General features: G+C 46.4%; 1 protein-coding gene across 5 annotated transcripts in view; it reads right to left on the minus strand.

Annotated features, from left to right (window-relative positions):
• The window catches only part of CAMK1D (calcium/calmodulin dependent protein kinase ID), a 421,414-nt gene that overhangs the window by 244,641 nt on the left and 163,954 nt on the right, over positions 1–12,819 (minus strand). For all 5 annotated transcript variants that reach the window (XM_082616823.1, XM_082616821.1, XM_082616818.1 and 2 more), the window contains exon 2: positions 10,655–10,786. In XM_082616823.1, the coding sequence (XP_082472949.1) occupies positions 10,655–10,786 (132 nt within the window). The remainder of the gene's footprint in view (positions 1–10,654; positions 10,787–12,819) is intronic.

Below are 12,819 nucleotides of genomic sequence, written 5' to 3' on the forward strand. Positions count from 1 at the left end.
TTTCCTGTGAGGATTACAGAAAACAAGGCTCCTAGAAGTCCCAGCTAGTTTCTAAATTATGACAAAGTGAGAATATGTATATTTAAAATCTCAAAGGGTAGATAAAAATTGTTCTAGGGCTTCCCTGGGGCGCAGTGGTTGAGAGTCCGCCTGCCGATGCAGGGGACACGGGTTCCTGCCCCGGTCCGGGAGGATCCCACATGCCACGGAGCAGCTGGGCCCATGAGCCATGGCCGCTGAGCCTGCGCGTCCAGAGCCTGTGCTCCGCAACGGGAGAGGCCACGACAGTGAGAAGCCCACATACCACACACACACACACACACACACACACACACACAAAAAGGCTCTAATTTTCAGGTTCTGGTTTTAGAGTTATCAGTCTATTAATTTAATTAATTGACACCTATTTCAATTAATTGATTTAGCATCTATTGACATCTATTATCTATTGAAATCTATTGCCATCTATTTCTTACTATTTGTTGGGAGTCATGAGACTTTTTTTTTTTTTTTTTTTTGGCCACGTGGCTTGTTGGCTCTTAGTTCTCCGACCAGGGATCGAACCCGGGCCCTGGGCACTGAAAGCGTAGAGTCCTAACCACTGGACCGCCAGGGAATTTCCGGGAGTCATAAGACTTCTGATTCCTATCAGCTGTTTCTAGATTGAACAAAGGTCCCATAACGGTCTCCTAACAAAAGGGCAGGCTGTGGACCCTAGAAGATGGGGAACAGCTCCATAAGTGAGACTCTCTCTGCTGTCTCCCCAGCTCCATCACTCACCAAAAGTATACTCTCTGCACCTCAGTTTCTCCTTCCACAAAATGGATACAATTTCTGCTCTTACCTCTTCCGCCAACATATTCTGAGCTCTTACAATAGCATGATGAGAGTGGTAATGCCTAACATTTACATAATCCCTAACACTGGAACATTTCAACGTAATTTAAAAAGGCTTTTCATATGCCTTATGATCTTATTTAGGCACCCAGATAGCAGATTTTTGACAGCCTTGAGGGTATACTGACTAAATTAAGCAAAAAGAATTTTTTGCTCTTCAGTGGAAAGATATAAAAAAACTGAAATTTATTTTAAAATGTGTATATACATATATGTATGTACATATGTGTCTACATATATGTGCATGTGTTCACATTTATGCACATATACACATATATAGATGTATGCATTTAGCACATCAGTTCTGTAGCCTTCAACAAGAACGAAAACACCGCATCCATCACACCACTGTATTTGTTTACAAATATCCTTGCCTGTGTTTGGATTCCCCAATGATACCTATACCTCATATCTGAATCATATAGTCAACCCTATTTTTTAAATATTTATAAAAAATGTAAATGGCTAAAAAAATGAATATTAAATCCCATTTACCAAATTCCATATATATCACTATTTTAGAAATGATTTCTTTCACTGTATATTTCCAAAAAACTTAAGACCAATCACCTAAGACACTGACCTAAATTTTTTTTTTTTTTTTTTTTCTTTTGCGGTACGCGGGCCTCTCACTGTTGTGGCCTCTCCTGTTGTGGAGCACAGGCTCCGGACGCGCAGGTTCAGCGGCCATGGCTCACGGGCCCAGCCGTTCTGCGGCATGTGGGATCCTCCCGGACCGGGGCACGAACCCGTGTCCCCTGCATCGGCAGGCGGACTCTCAACCACTGTGCCACCAGGGAAGCCCTGACCTCAATTTTTAAGCTGACCTTGAGGACAAAAGTCAGTGATATGGCTTTAAAATGGTAAGTTTTTAAACCACCCAAGGATAACCCTGGACTTCAAATATGTAAAATAAAATCTATTCACCAAATTTTATAGAGTTTAAACTAGATAATGAGTCATAAATAAAACTTCACTGAAATCATTTATCTACCCATATAAACAATGCCAAAACCATGTAGAAAATAGAACTGACACAACCTAAAGTTTAACAGAAAAGAAACAGTGAACCTTTGGGGTACATTTATTTCTTTTTCTGTATTTGCCATCCTGGTCTATCCTAGGACTCCTTGGACTTAATCTTTCACGCTGTGAAAGACCCTCCAATATAAGCTATTCTGATTTTTTTTGAAATGTCAGACAAGAAATATATGTATATATACATACACACACACACACATACATATACACATATATATTCACATACTCATAGAGATATATACAGATACAGATATCAACTCACACATCTGTTGGAATCATTTAAATAAAATTTATATAAATCATTAGCTAAGTAAGTTTACTTAAGAAGGGAGAAAACATTTGCTAAGATATATTATTAGAGGAATTTAAACCACCAACTAATCCACACAAGGGCTGAACTGCCCAAACACAGAACCAGACTAGCTGACAGGGAGCTAGCAAACGGAAATAAGCGTGCAAATAACTAACACTGTTTCTAAAAGTGTGATAAAACACAATGTTTCTTCAACTACTCTAAATATCTACAGAGTAATATATATAGTATAAAAGGTGGCAGGAACAGCCAGACTGGATGAAGCTGGCTTTGTTGTTATAGGAGAATCATCTCCGCCTCTGCCTTGGCTTCCAGGACGCTCCCTGCCCCCATTGGCTGATGGCCCCGTGTGCACTGGGTCACGAAAGCCCGCTAGAAGTCAGCAGAGATTTCTTCCTCGCCCTCATCTCTACCGAGTCAGCACCCGAGCCCAGTGTTTCTAACTCCGTATTATCACCTGAATCCCCTCCACCAGTCCTCCCCTCCATGGTCCCCATCATGCCTTTAGCTCAGGGCTGGACTCAGGAAATCCACAGGAAGCAGACCTCACAGGCAGAGTCAGGAGGGATAGAGGTAAGCTTGGTGCCGTGGGGTCTCAGAGGGAAGGGCCCCCCCAGAAGGGACAATGGAGGGGGGGAATCCTGAAGGAGGGGGTGTCTCAAACTGAGGCTTAGGGCTTCCCTGGTGGCGCAGTGGTTGGGAGTCCGCCTGCCGATGCAGGGGACATGGGTTCGTGCCCCGGTCCGGGAAGATCCCACATGCCGCGGAGCGGCTGGGCCCGTGAGCCATGGCCGCTGAGCCTGCGCATCCAGAGCCTGTGCTCCGCAACGGGAGAGGCCACAGCAGTGAGAGGCCCACATACCGCCAAAAAAAAAAAAAAAAAAAAAAACTGAGGCTTAGCCTACTGTAGCAGGAAGGAGAGGCAGAGGCCGGAATCATCTGTTCCTTTTGGAAGAATGAAATTGAACTTGGGGGGTGGGGAGGTGAACGCTACACAGCAAGATGGCAAAGTGGAGGGGAGGGGCTGTTTACAAAGGAGCTTGGATTCCATCAAGCAGGTGACTTCCCACAATTAAGGTGGGGAGGGCCAACATCAGACATGCATTTAAAATCTCAGTTGCATAGTGTTACTGGAACAAGGCAGGAAGAAAGGGAGTCTGTCTGATCATGAGAGCCACACTTCACATGATACTGGGGAAGCAGAAACCGCAGGCAGGGAGTGGCCCCAGAGGTTCATGGTCACCGGAAAGATAAGCCAACATGCCTGGTCAAACTAGTTTGAATATGTCTGTTTTGTACTAAGGGATACCATCAATTCTCTTTTCCTCCCATTCATAGCATTCTGTAAGCAATGCCCAAGAAATTGATAAAAACTCATAAAAAATGCATTGATTCTGGATCTCAAATCAAATTTTAAAAATGTTGCTGGATTATCTGCTATGAACAAAGCACCATGGGAAAGCCACTTGGAAGCATCAAATGTATCCTGTTTTGGCAGTAAAGTCACATTGGCATGAGACCAATTTTATTTCTTATACACATGCCCACTGTTAGGATGAAGTAAACAATGACCAGCAAATAGTGGTCTGAACAAAGCGGAGTTTACAGTCAGATCCACGGGGCTCAAAGAAATGGAAAGGCCGAGGTATAGAGCAAAAGAGGAGGAAGTCCACCAAATTCAGCAAGATTCCAAGGTCAAATCTCTGGTAGGGCCAGAGAGACGAGCGTCCGCTCATGCGTGTGTCTGATGCTTTCACTGAGCCTGGCGTGAACAGGTCCAGGATGGGCTGTGTCGATTTTCCAACAGGACTAGGGTCCTTTGGCAGATACACCCACCTGTGCATGCTCCAAGCCTGACAAGACTGTGACTTTAATCAATAACCACCACCAAGTAACTTAACCGCATCCCTCAACCTGTTTTGCTCGAACTGCACATATTTTCCAAAATTAAGGGAACTTTCAGCAAGGGTTTTCCAGGGTAGCGAAGGGTTCTAGGATCATAACAGATAGACCTGCCTCCCTATTTGTTATCACATGGCCTCCAGCCATTCCTTTTCTTACTTCCTGCCTGTGTTCTTAATCCTGACACTACCTTTCCAGAGGAGAGGGGTCTCCATGTTGGAACACCACCTTCTAGGGCAGATCAGATCCTTAAAAAGCTGTATTGGTGCCTGAGAAACTCAAGTATCAGCTTTACCAGCTTCGCCATTTTCAGTCATTGGAAAAGTGGTTTTGTTCTCCCTGAATCGATGAATTTCTATTGATGTGTCTGTTCCTCTAACACACACAATAAACTGTCACTTGGCAGTGATTTAAAGAAGCAAACGGGCCAGGCTGCCATCAGAACAAAGCTGCAGGAGCAGAAGCCAGCCAGATTTAAATGCGTTAATTTACAGAAAAGCCTTTCTCTGAAGGCTAATACTTAATTCAAAACCAGCTGTCCTCTCCTTTGGGGGCTCAAGCTGCCTGCCTTCCCTCTAGTTAATCTGTATGAGAGAAACATGTCTGGTCCAAGATAACCAGGGAATCAAGCTACTGTAAGAAGTGCCCAGGCCTCTGGAGCCCGGCTCTTCCCTGGTTGAGGTGCTGACTCACGCTCCTCCCAGAAGACCCAGCCCCACCACCCTGCCCGAGATCCATCCTGACCTTGGCCTTAGCGGATCCTGGGCTTTGGCGTCTGCTGCCTTCAGCAGCCCTGACCCCCTTCGGATAGTGGCCTTGTCACTGAGTCCTGCTGACTTGACCACCCCCTACGCCAGCCTCTCCAGGCCAGGAATGGCCATCACTGCCCCTACTTCCCCTGCCACCCTCAGAGAGCCAGGTTCTCGCTCTTGAACCCAGCCAGTGGCTGGTGCCCACTCCCCAGTGATGGGAGGATGGGGTCAAGTCAATTCCCCTCTCTTAGTATAAAACCCAGCTCTTCAAAAGGGACCACATTTAGTTCGCGCCTCTAAATGAACCCTCTCACCTAAAGGAAACGTCATCGGGAGTGTGTGTGTGCGCGTGTGTGTGTGTGTGCACGCACGCACGCGCGCAGGTATGTACACATCTTTCCCTACTCCTGGACATGTGAAGTGCATATTTACCCCCCTGGGAGGTGAGACCATGAGGCCAGGGCCCTAGAGCAGCTGTTCTCAACACTGACTTGAATGCATGTAAGAATCCCAGGATGGCGAGGGGGTGCTTTTCAAAATTTCCCAATGTCCACCATAACCTCCAATTCTAACTCAATTGGTCTAGGACGGAGCCTGGGTGTCAGGATGTTCGGAAAAGCTTCCCAGGTGATTTTATTGTGCCACCAGGGTTGAAAACCACTGATTTAGAGAGAAAAAGGCAGAGACCATCAGCTGAGACTGCTCAGTGTATTCAAGATGGAGAACGTGCAATTTAAAAGCAATCGCTACCCAGGCTCCTCCCCCAGGGAAGATCATCTCTGTAGCCGACAAAGTAACCATTAGAACAGCATGTAGAATCCTGGTGTCATGTTTCATAAGCACAGTAACTCTTTAACCAGTCTGAGCCTTGGTTACCCCAACTATTAGGAAAAGGGCTACTCTAAATACATCTGTCTTGTTTCTTCCATCTCCTATTTTCCAGCTTTATGCATCCCCTTCATCCCCCCATTTCAATACAGACTGTTTATAGATTTGCCTTTCTACTTCTCCAAAAATACTTTATGTGTTGCCTTGAAATTGGATTTGGGTAGTGCCTGCCCTCTAAGTAAATAATACTACAGAAACGATAAACTCTATAATCCAGTGCAGGGTATGCAACACTGACGATGTGATATTCCATAAGGCAGAGAACACTCCGTTCATGGGACCTGAGCTAACCATTCCACCAGGGAAAGCTGGTGCTGAGCCGCAGAGACCCTGCCCCTGGCCAGTCAGACAGCATCTCTCTCTGCTACACAGTAACTGTCTACCATGAAGCCAGCCTCTTTTTATTCCCTCCGAGCTTGGTTTAATATTCACTTTCAAGGAGGAGATTCATTTTGGAACTATTTTCAGAGCAAGAATAAAGACATCCTTAAGGATATATTAGCTACATTACTTAAATCCAATGAAATACATAAATCTCTCACCCTGCAATAAACGCCAACACGTAGGAGGGCAAGCAGTCTCCCAGATGGGCCTCCCTGGATGAAAAATAGCCTGGAAATATACAAACGACCAGGGTATATGACAGAATTTGGAATAATGCAGGCCTCTCTGGGACCCTATCTACAATGATTTAGTTACGGAAGGTACCAAAGGATTTTTTAATATGTGTTTTCAGAAAACGTTAACATCCAGCAAGGCCAGATCACAGCTGAGCTGCTGAGCTCCAGACCTCCGTTGTCAACTGGTCATCTCCACCCAGCCATTCCCAAGACCAGCATGTCTGAATCAGAACTCATCACCTGCCCTCTGGCTCCTGGATTTCTGATCTCAGCTAATGGGGTCATTATCCACCCAGGTATCCAATCAGAAACCTGATAGTTATCCTAGAATCCACTCTCCCCTCAATCCTCCCCCCATTCTTTCTGAATCCCTAAGTCCTGGAGATTCCATTTTGCCTCTTGCATCCCAACACACACCTCCTGTTTCAATGCATTGCTTCCCAGAGGCCTCCAATGGCTGCCTAATTGCTCCCCCTAGAGTGAATCTTGCCCACCCCCCAACCTATCCTTCCAAGTTCAGCAACAATAATCTCTATGAAACAATCCTTCAAGGCTCCCCTCTGCCTAGAGGATAAACCGGGGTATACAGCCCCCCACGATCCAGCCTCCCCAACCTCGGGTCTCCCACACCTTGCCCTGAACCCTCCACGTGGTCCAGTGAGCTGTGTGGAGTTCCCAGCACACCAGCCTGCCTCCCCATCTCCTTTCCTCTGTTTGCACTGCTCCTTCCTGGTTGGAATATCCCTCTGCCTTTCTGCCCTCAGCAAAATATATTCATTGTCCAGACCCACCTCCTCTAAGAAGCCTACCCTCACACCCCACCCCAAAGGGAAAACTGGGCAGCCCTACTCTTGAGCCCCTGGTCAGACCTCTCACACAGTATCTACGACGTTATTGTACTTATTTAGCTCCTGGAGGGCAAGGATTGTATCTTGTCTTTTCAACCTCGGTTCCAACTGATGCATAGGAATTTACTAAACATCAGTGAAATGAAGGAATGCTTCAATGGTGGCTTCTAACAGCAGTTTCAAAACTATCTTCTTTACAACTCATATACTTTGCTTTCGGCTGCTTATGACTTGGAACGGCTTCTTACTCCACTTATACATCGCTTGCAGGGGACTAAAACAATAAATCAGTACAGGAGATACAGCACCTTTTATCCCCTGAGAAATCATTTCTTTGTTTTCCATTCCTGAAAAAGGGGTCACACTTCAAGGCACCCCAACAGCAGAGAGTGAGAACTATCAAAATAAGTGATTCCCAATCCCTGGTCCTCCCTTGCTTTTATTTTTTTCTTAATATTTATTTTTATTTTTTATTGAAGTATAGTTGATATATTTATTTTTAATTGTTTTTAATTGGCCACACCGCACAGCATGCGGGATCTTAGTTCCCCCACCAGGGACTGAACCCATGTCTTGTGCATTGGGAGCGTGGAGTCTTAACCACTGGACCACCAGGGAAGTCCCCTCCCTTGCTTTTAAATGCCCTCTTGCTGGAAGTGTGTATTATTTGAATGAGGCACAGGGTGGAGAAAGCAGAGGGACCAAGGCATGAACGAAGACTGGCTTATGAAGTCTACACTGCTGCCCCTGCCCATGTAGATGCAAGATAACACTGAGTATAAAGCTGACTTCCCGGCTTTGTGGTTTCTAAGCCCATAAGGGAGACACATGGAAATAAAGGCACCATCCTTGACTCAGCATCCAGCAGCCCCTGTGCCCCAAGGTAGGCCCTCTGGGAAGCTCTGAGCCCACCCAGAATTCCATCTCAAATGCCAAATATCTACAATGTGGCTACAACTTAATACACAGCCAATATCCTCTTCTCTGAGTGCTGATTTCATATTGGAAAATGAACAATTTAAATAAATGTTTCATTAACATACTGTTTTCCTGCTTGATGCTAATGTACTTAGAGTAATTTGTTTTCCCAAATTCTCTGCCACAGAATCATTTCATGCAGTCCTCACAGGACAACCTGAAACTCTTCAGGTCCCTAAGAGACAACCTAGAAACCAAACAAACAAATAACAGAAAACCCTTGTACTAAAAAGCCATCGAGACCCATTTGTTCTAGAACACACATCACATATGCTGCAGAACAGGAAGATCCGGACCACCTCAGTGGTGCTGGGTTTGTACTGACGGCAACAAAGCACTGGTTCAGAGGGCACTGTTGGTCCCCAAGACACAGAAGTGGGAGACGTGGCTTACTCAGGAAGAATGCAGAGAGTGTGACATCTTGTTTTGAGACCCTGTAAGGCTTGTTCCCATTTTTCTTTGCTTATCTGATTCTTACTTTGTGCTGATTCCAAACCCCCAAAATTTCAAGGATACTTCTAACATCTTTTACTAATAGGAGAGCTTGAAAACTTCACAGCACAATGCTCAGATACACTCCAATCACGCAAAAGCAGGTCCCATATAAAGGTTTCTTCCCCCAAACCTTGTGAGACACGGGGGAATGGCTTGATCATGAGGACATCGGGAGCAGCCTGGACACCACGCTAATGGGAGGCCATCTTTTGGGTGGATCCAGCCACATCAGAATGGTTCTCTGTGGCACCACTGGGCTGGAGGCATGATTTTGATTTGATTCTGCGATACTGCGATTTATAAGAAATATATATTTGGTTACTAAGATGACCAAAAAATATTTCTCATATATATATTTGGTCTTGTCCACAGTTCCTGACTCATGGCTCCCAAAACCTTTGGAGTTTCCTAAGTGTTGAGAGAGACAGAAGTTTCTTTGTTATATGAATGAGGTGACTTTTAGAAGCACCTAAGGATGGGGGCTGGTTGCCAGGAGAACCAACCACGTGACTAGAGGGTTGGGACTTTCAGTTCCATCCCCCTGATTTCCGGGGAGGGGAGAGGGGCTGGAGGTTGAACCAATCACCAATGGCCAATGATTTTTATCAATCACGACTATATAATGAAGCCTCCATAAAAACCCCAAAGGACAAGTTTTTGTCCCTTTTTGGAGAGCGTCCACACTGGAGAACCAGAACACTTCTGCATGCCACCGTGCTGCCCCACGCTCGCTCCAAGAGGACAGAAGCTCCCTTGCTCGGGACCCTGCCCTGTGTATCTCTTCCATCTAGCTATTGGTTCACATCCTTTAAAATCCTTTCAGAATAATTCGGTAATCTAGTGAGTAAACGGGTTTTCCTGAGTTCTGTGAGCCATTCTAGCACATTGATCGAACCGCAGGAGAAGGTCCTGGGAACCTCTGACTTATAACCAGTTGGTCAGAAGTACAGGTAACAACCCAAGCTTGAGACTGGAGCCTAAAGTGAGGGGCGGTCTCATGGGACTGAGCCCTTAACCTGTGGGATCTGATTCTGTCTCCAGGTAGACAGTGTCAGGAATGAGTTGAACTCTCGGACACCCTGCTGGCAACAAAGAATTGTTTGTTGGTGTGGGAAAACCCTGAGCCACACACCTTGGAATGGGGTCCAGGAACCCTATCCAGGTTCTATGACATGGGGAGCAAAAGCAAACTCAGTGAAGAGGTGAAGCAGGTAACCAGTGAGCTCTGGGACTTGCTGGGTGCCAGGTGCCAGATGTGTGGCAGAGAGCGGGAGACCCACCAAAGACTGGAAATCACACTGCTGGGGGGTTACCTCCCTGGCTGTGCCACATCTGAGCTGCAAGGCAATGGAAAAGTGACTTCCGTTTTGAGCTTCACCTCCTTCTTATAAAATAAAGCAACAACAACAAGAAAACAATAATAGTAACTGGGGACAGTGGCAGCTACCCTTTCATTGAGCACTTACTATGCAGCAGGTGCTGAACAAATACTTGCTAAGCACCATCTCACGTAATCCTGAGGACACCTGGGAGGATACTGTTAACTCCAGTTTATGGAGGAGGCTCAGAGCTCAGGAACCAGCCCAAGGTCACCCAGCTGCAGGGAGTGGCGGGGTCTCGGTTCAAAACCGAGTCCATCCGACTGCCATGTTCTTTGGAAAGAATAACAACCTCAAATGACTGGCACAGACATTAGGAAATGCTATATAATCTGGAAAGTGCTCTGGACGCCCTACATGAAAGGCAGTCAGGGTTAACAAGCCCACCCCTCACTGCGGGCCAGCATCCTGGTCACCCTCTCCGACCACTGGGCAGCCAGCTCCCAGCAGCCTCCGCTCTCCCGTGGGTCAGAGGCCCAATCATCCCGGAGCATCATCCACTGGGCGGTGAGGGAAGGAGGCCGTCCCTCCTGGCACTTACTTTCTCAGGACCGCAATCTCATTCTCTATGCTGCTTTCTTTGCCCTTCAGTGCCTTCTTGGGGATACACTTCACCGCAAAGAGTTTTCCAGTTGCCTTCTCTTCAGCTAAGACCACTTCGGAAAATGCCCCGCTGTGAACAAAGAGGGAGAAAAAGAAGCGGCTTAGATTCAGGAGATCTGGGAATTCCCGACAGCTCCTCTGATCCCACTACCAAAATTTGAGTCATAACAAGAAGAACAATTCCCGGCATTACTGTGACTTTTTAACCAGCCACACTCCCAACCAAACTTCTTTGTGCAGAGGGTAGACAAAGGCAAGTGTGACCTCTTGCAAAGGGACACAGGAATGCCCACGTGGGTGTGGGCACCTGCCATCCTGCACAACAACCAGGCAGCAGTCACTTGGGAGCAACAGAAAAGCTCCAGAAAGGTTCCTGCGGGAAAGATCAGGTCCATCTGAAGCTGTCAGCACCCACACCCCCAAGCAGACGAGAGGATAACACTGAAATTTCTAGATTCCTCCTAGGCCCTTTCATTCCCAAGAAAATTTCAGAGCATGTGGCAAAGCCGTAATTAATTCTTACAGATAGGTAAGGGTGTAATTAATGTGTGCGACGCACGGTACTGACACAGGTTAATTAATTTGTAGGTCCGTGCAGGGCTGCAGTGAGCAGGTTGTTTCTTTTTCAACCAAACAAATAAAAACAAACATGATGCCCTGAGTGGGTAGAACTTCCTGCCTGAAAATAGAAATCTAACTCTGTGAGGCCACATCACCAAACTGAAAATGTAACCAGAACATTCGGGGCCAGAGATAACATTTCTTCAGAGAGGTGGTCTGCGAGCCCCAGACGCTGCATTGTCCCCCCACCTGACACCTTGTCTATTTCCAGCAGACAATGCCTGGATGCTGCTCTTGTACTGGGGCACAACTTCCCTAACAACTCAAACAAAAACAGACACCTCCATTGCCCGCTGCAGACCTCTGTAACCTGGGCTATGTGCACGCAGGCCACGGAAAACCACTGAGTCATTCTCTATCCCTACACTTTCAGGAGCAACTCATTTCCTCTGAGACACACCAAACATGGCTTCTAAACAGTTATGACTAGAGACAAACTCTCCTACATCAAAAGAAACCACTAGAAGGACCAATGTCATCCCAATATTGGTCCCTCAGGGCCTTTGTTCTTCAGCCAACATCAAAGAGATGCCTAAGGGCTTCCCTGGTGGCGCAGTGGTTGAGAGTCCGCCTGCCGATGCAGGGGACACAGGTTCGTGCCCCAGTCTGGGAAGATCCCACATGCCGCAGAGCTGCTGGGCCCGTGAGCCGTGGCCACTGATCCTGCGTGTCCGGAGCCTGTGCTCTGCAATGGGAGAGGCCACAACAGTGAGAGGCCCACGTACCGCCAAAAAAAAAAAAAAAAAAGAGGTGCCTAAGCAATGGAGGAATGGATAAAGAAGATGTGGTACATATATATAATGGAATATTACTCAGCCATATAAAAAGAACAAAATATTGTCAATTGCAGAAATATGGGTAGACCTACCATACTGAGTGAAGTAAGTCAGAGAAAGACAAATATCATATGATATCGCTTATATGTGGAATCTTAAAAAAATGGTACAAATGAATGTATTTACAAAACAGAGAGTCACAGATGTAGAAAACAAACTTATGGTTACCAAGGGGGAAAAGGGGGGGTGGGATAAATTGGGAGCTTGGGATTGACATACACAGTACTCTATATAAAATAGATAATAAGAACTACAGTTGGGGGTTCCCTGGTGGCGCAGTGGTTGAGAGTCTGCCTGCTAATGCAGGGGACACAGGTTCGAGCCCTGGTCTGGGAAGATCCTACATGCCGCGGAGCAGCTAGGCCTGTGAGCCACAACTACTGAGCCTGCGCGTGTGGACCCTGTGCTCCGCAACAAGAGAGGCTGCGATAGTGAGAGGCCCACGCACCGCGACGAACAGTGGCCCGTTTGCCACAACTAGAGAAAGCCCTCACACAGAAATGAAGACCCAACACAGCCAAAAATAAATTAATTAATTAAAAAAAAAAAACTACAGTTGGCACAGGGAACTCTACTCAATACTCTGTAATGACCTATATGGGAACAGAATCTAAAAACAAGTGGGAAGATTGGTTCAAGATGGCAG

This window comes from Mesoplodon mirus (assembly GCF_964341445.2).
Source record: "Mesoplodon mirus genome assembly, chromosome: 4".
NCBI lineage: Eukaryota > Metazoa > Chordata > Mammalia > Artiodactyla > Ziphiidae > Mesoplodon > Mesoplodon mirus.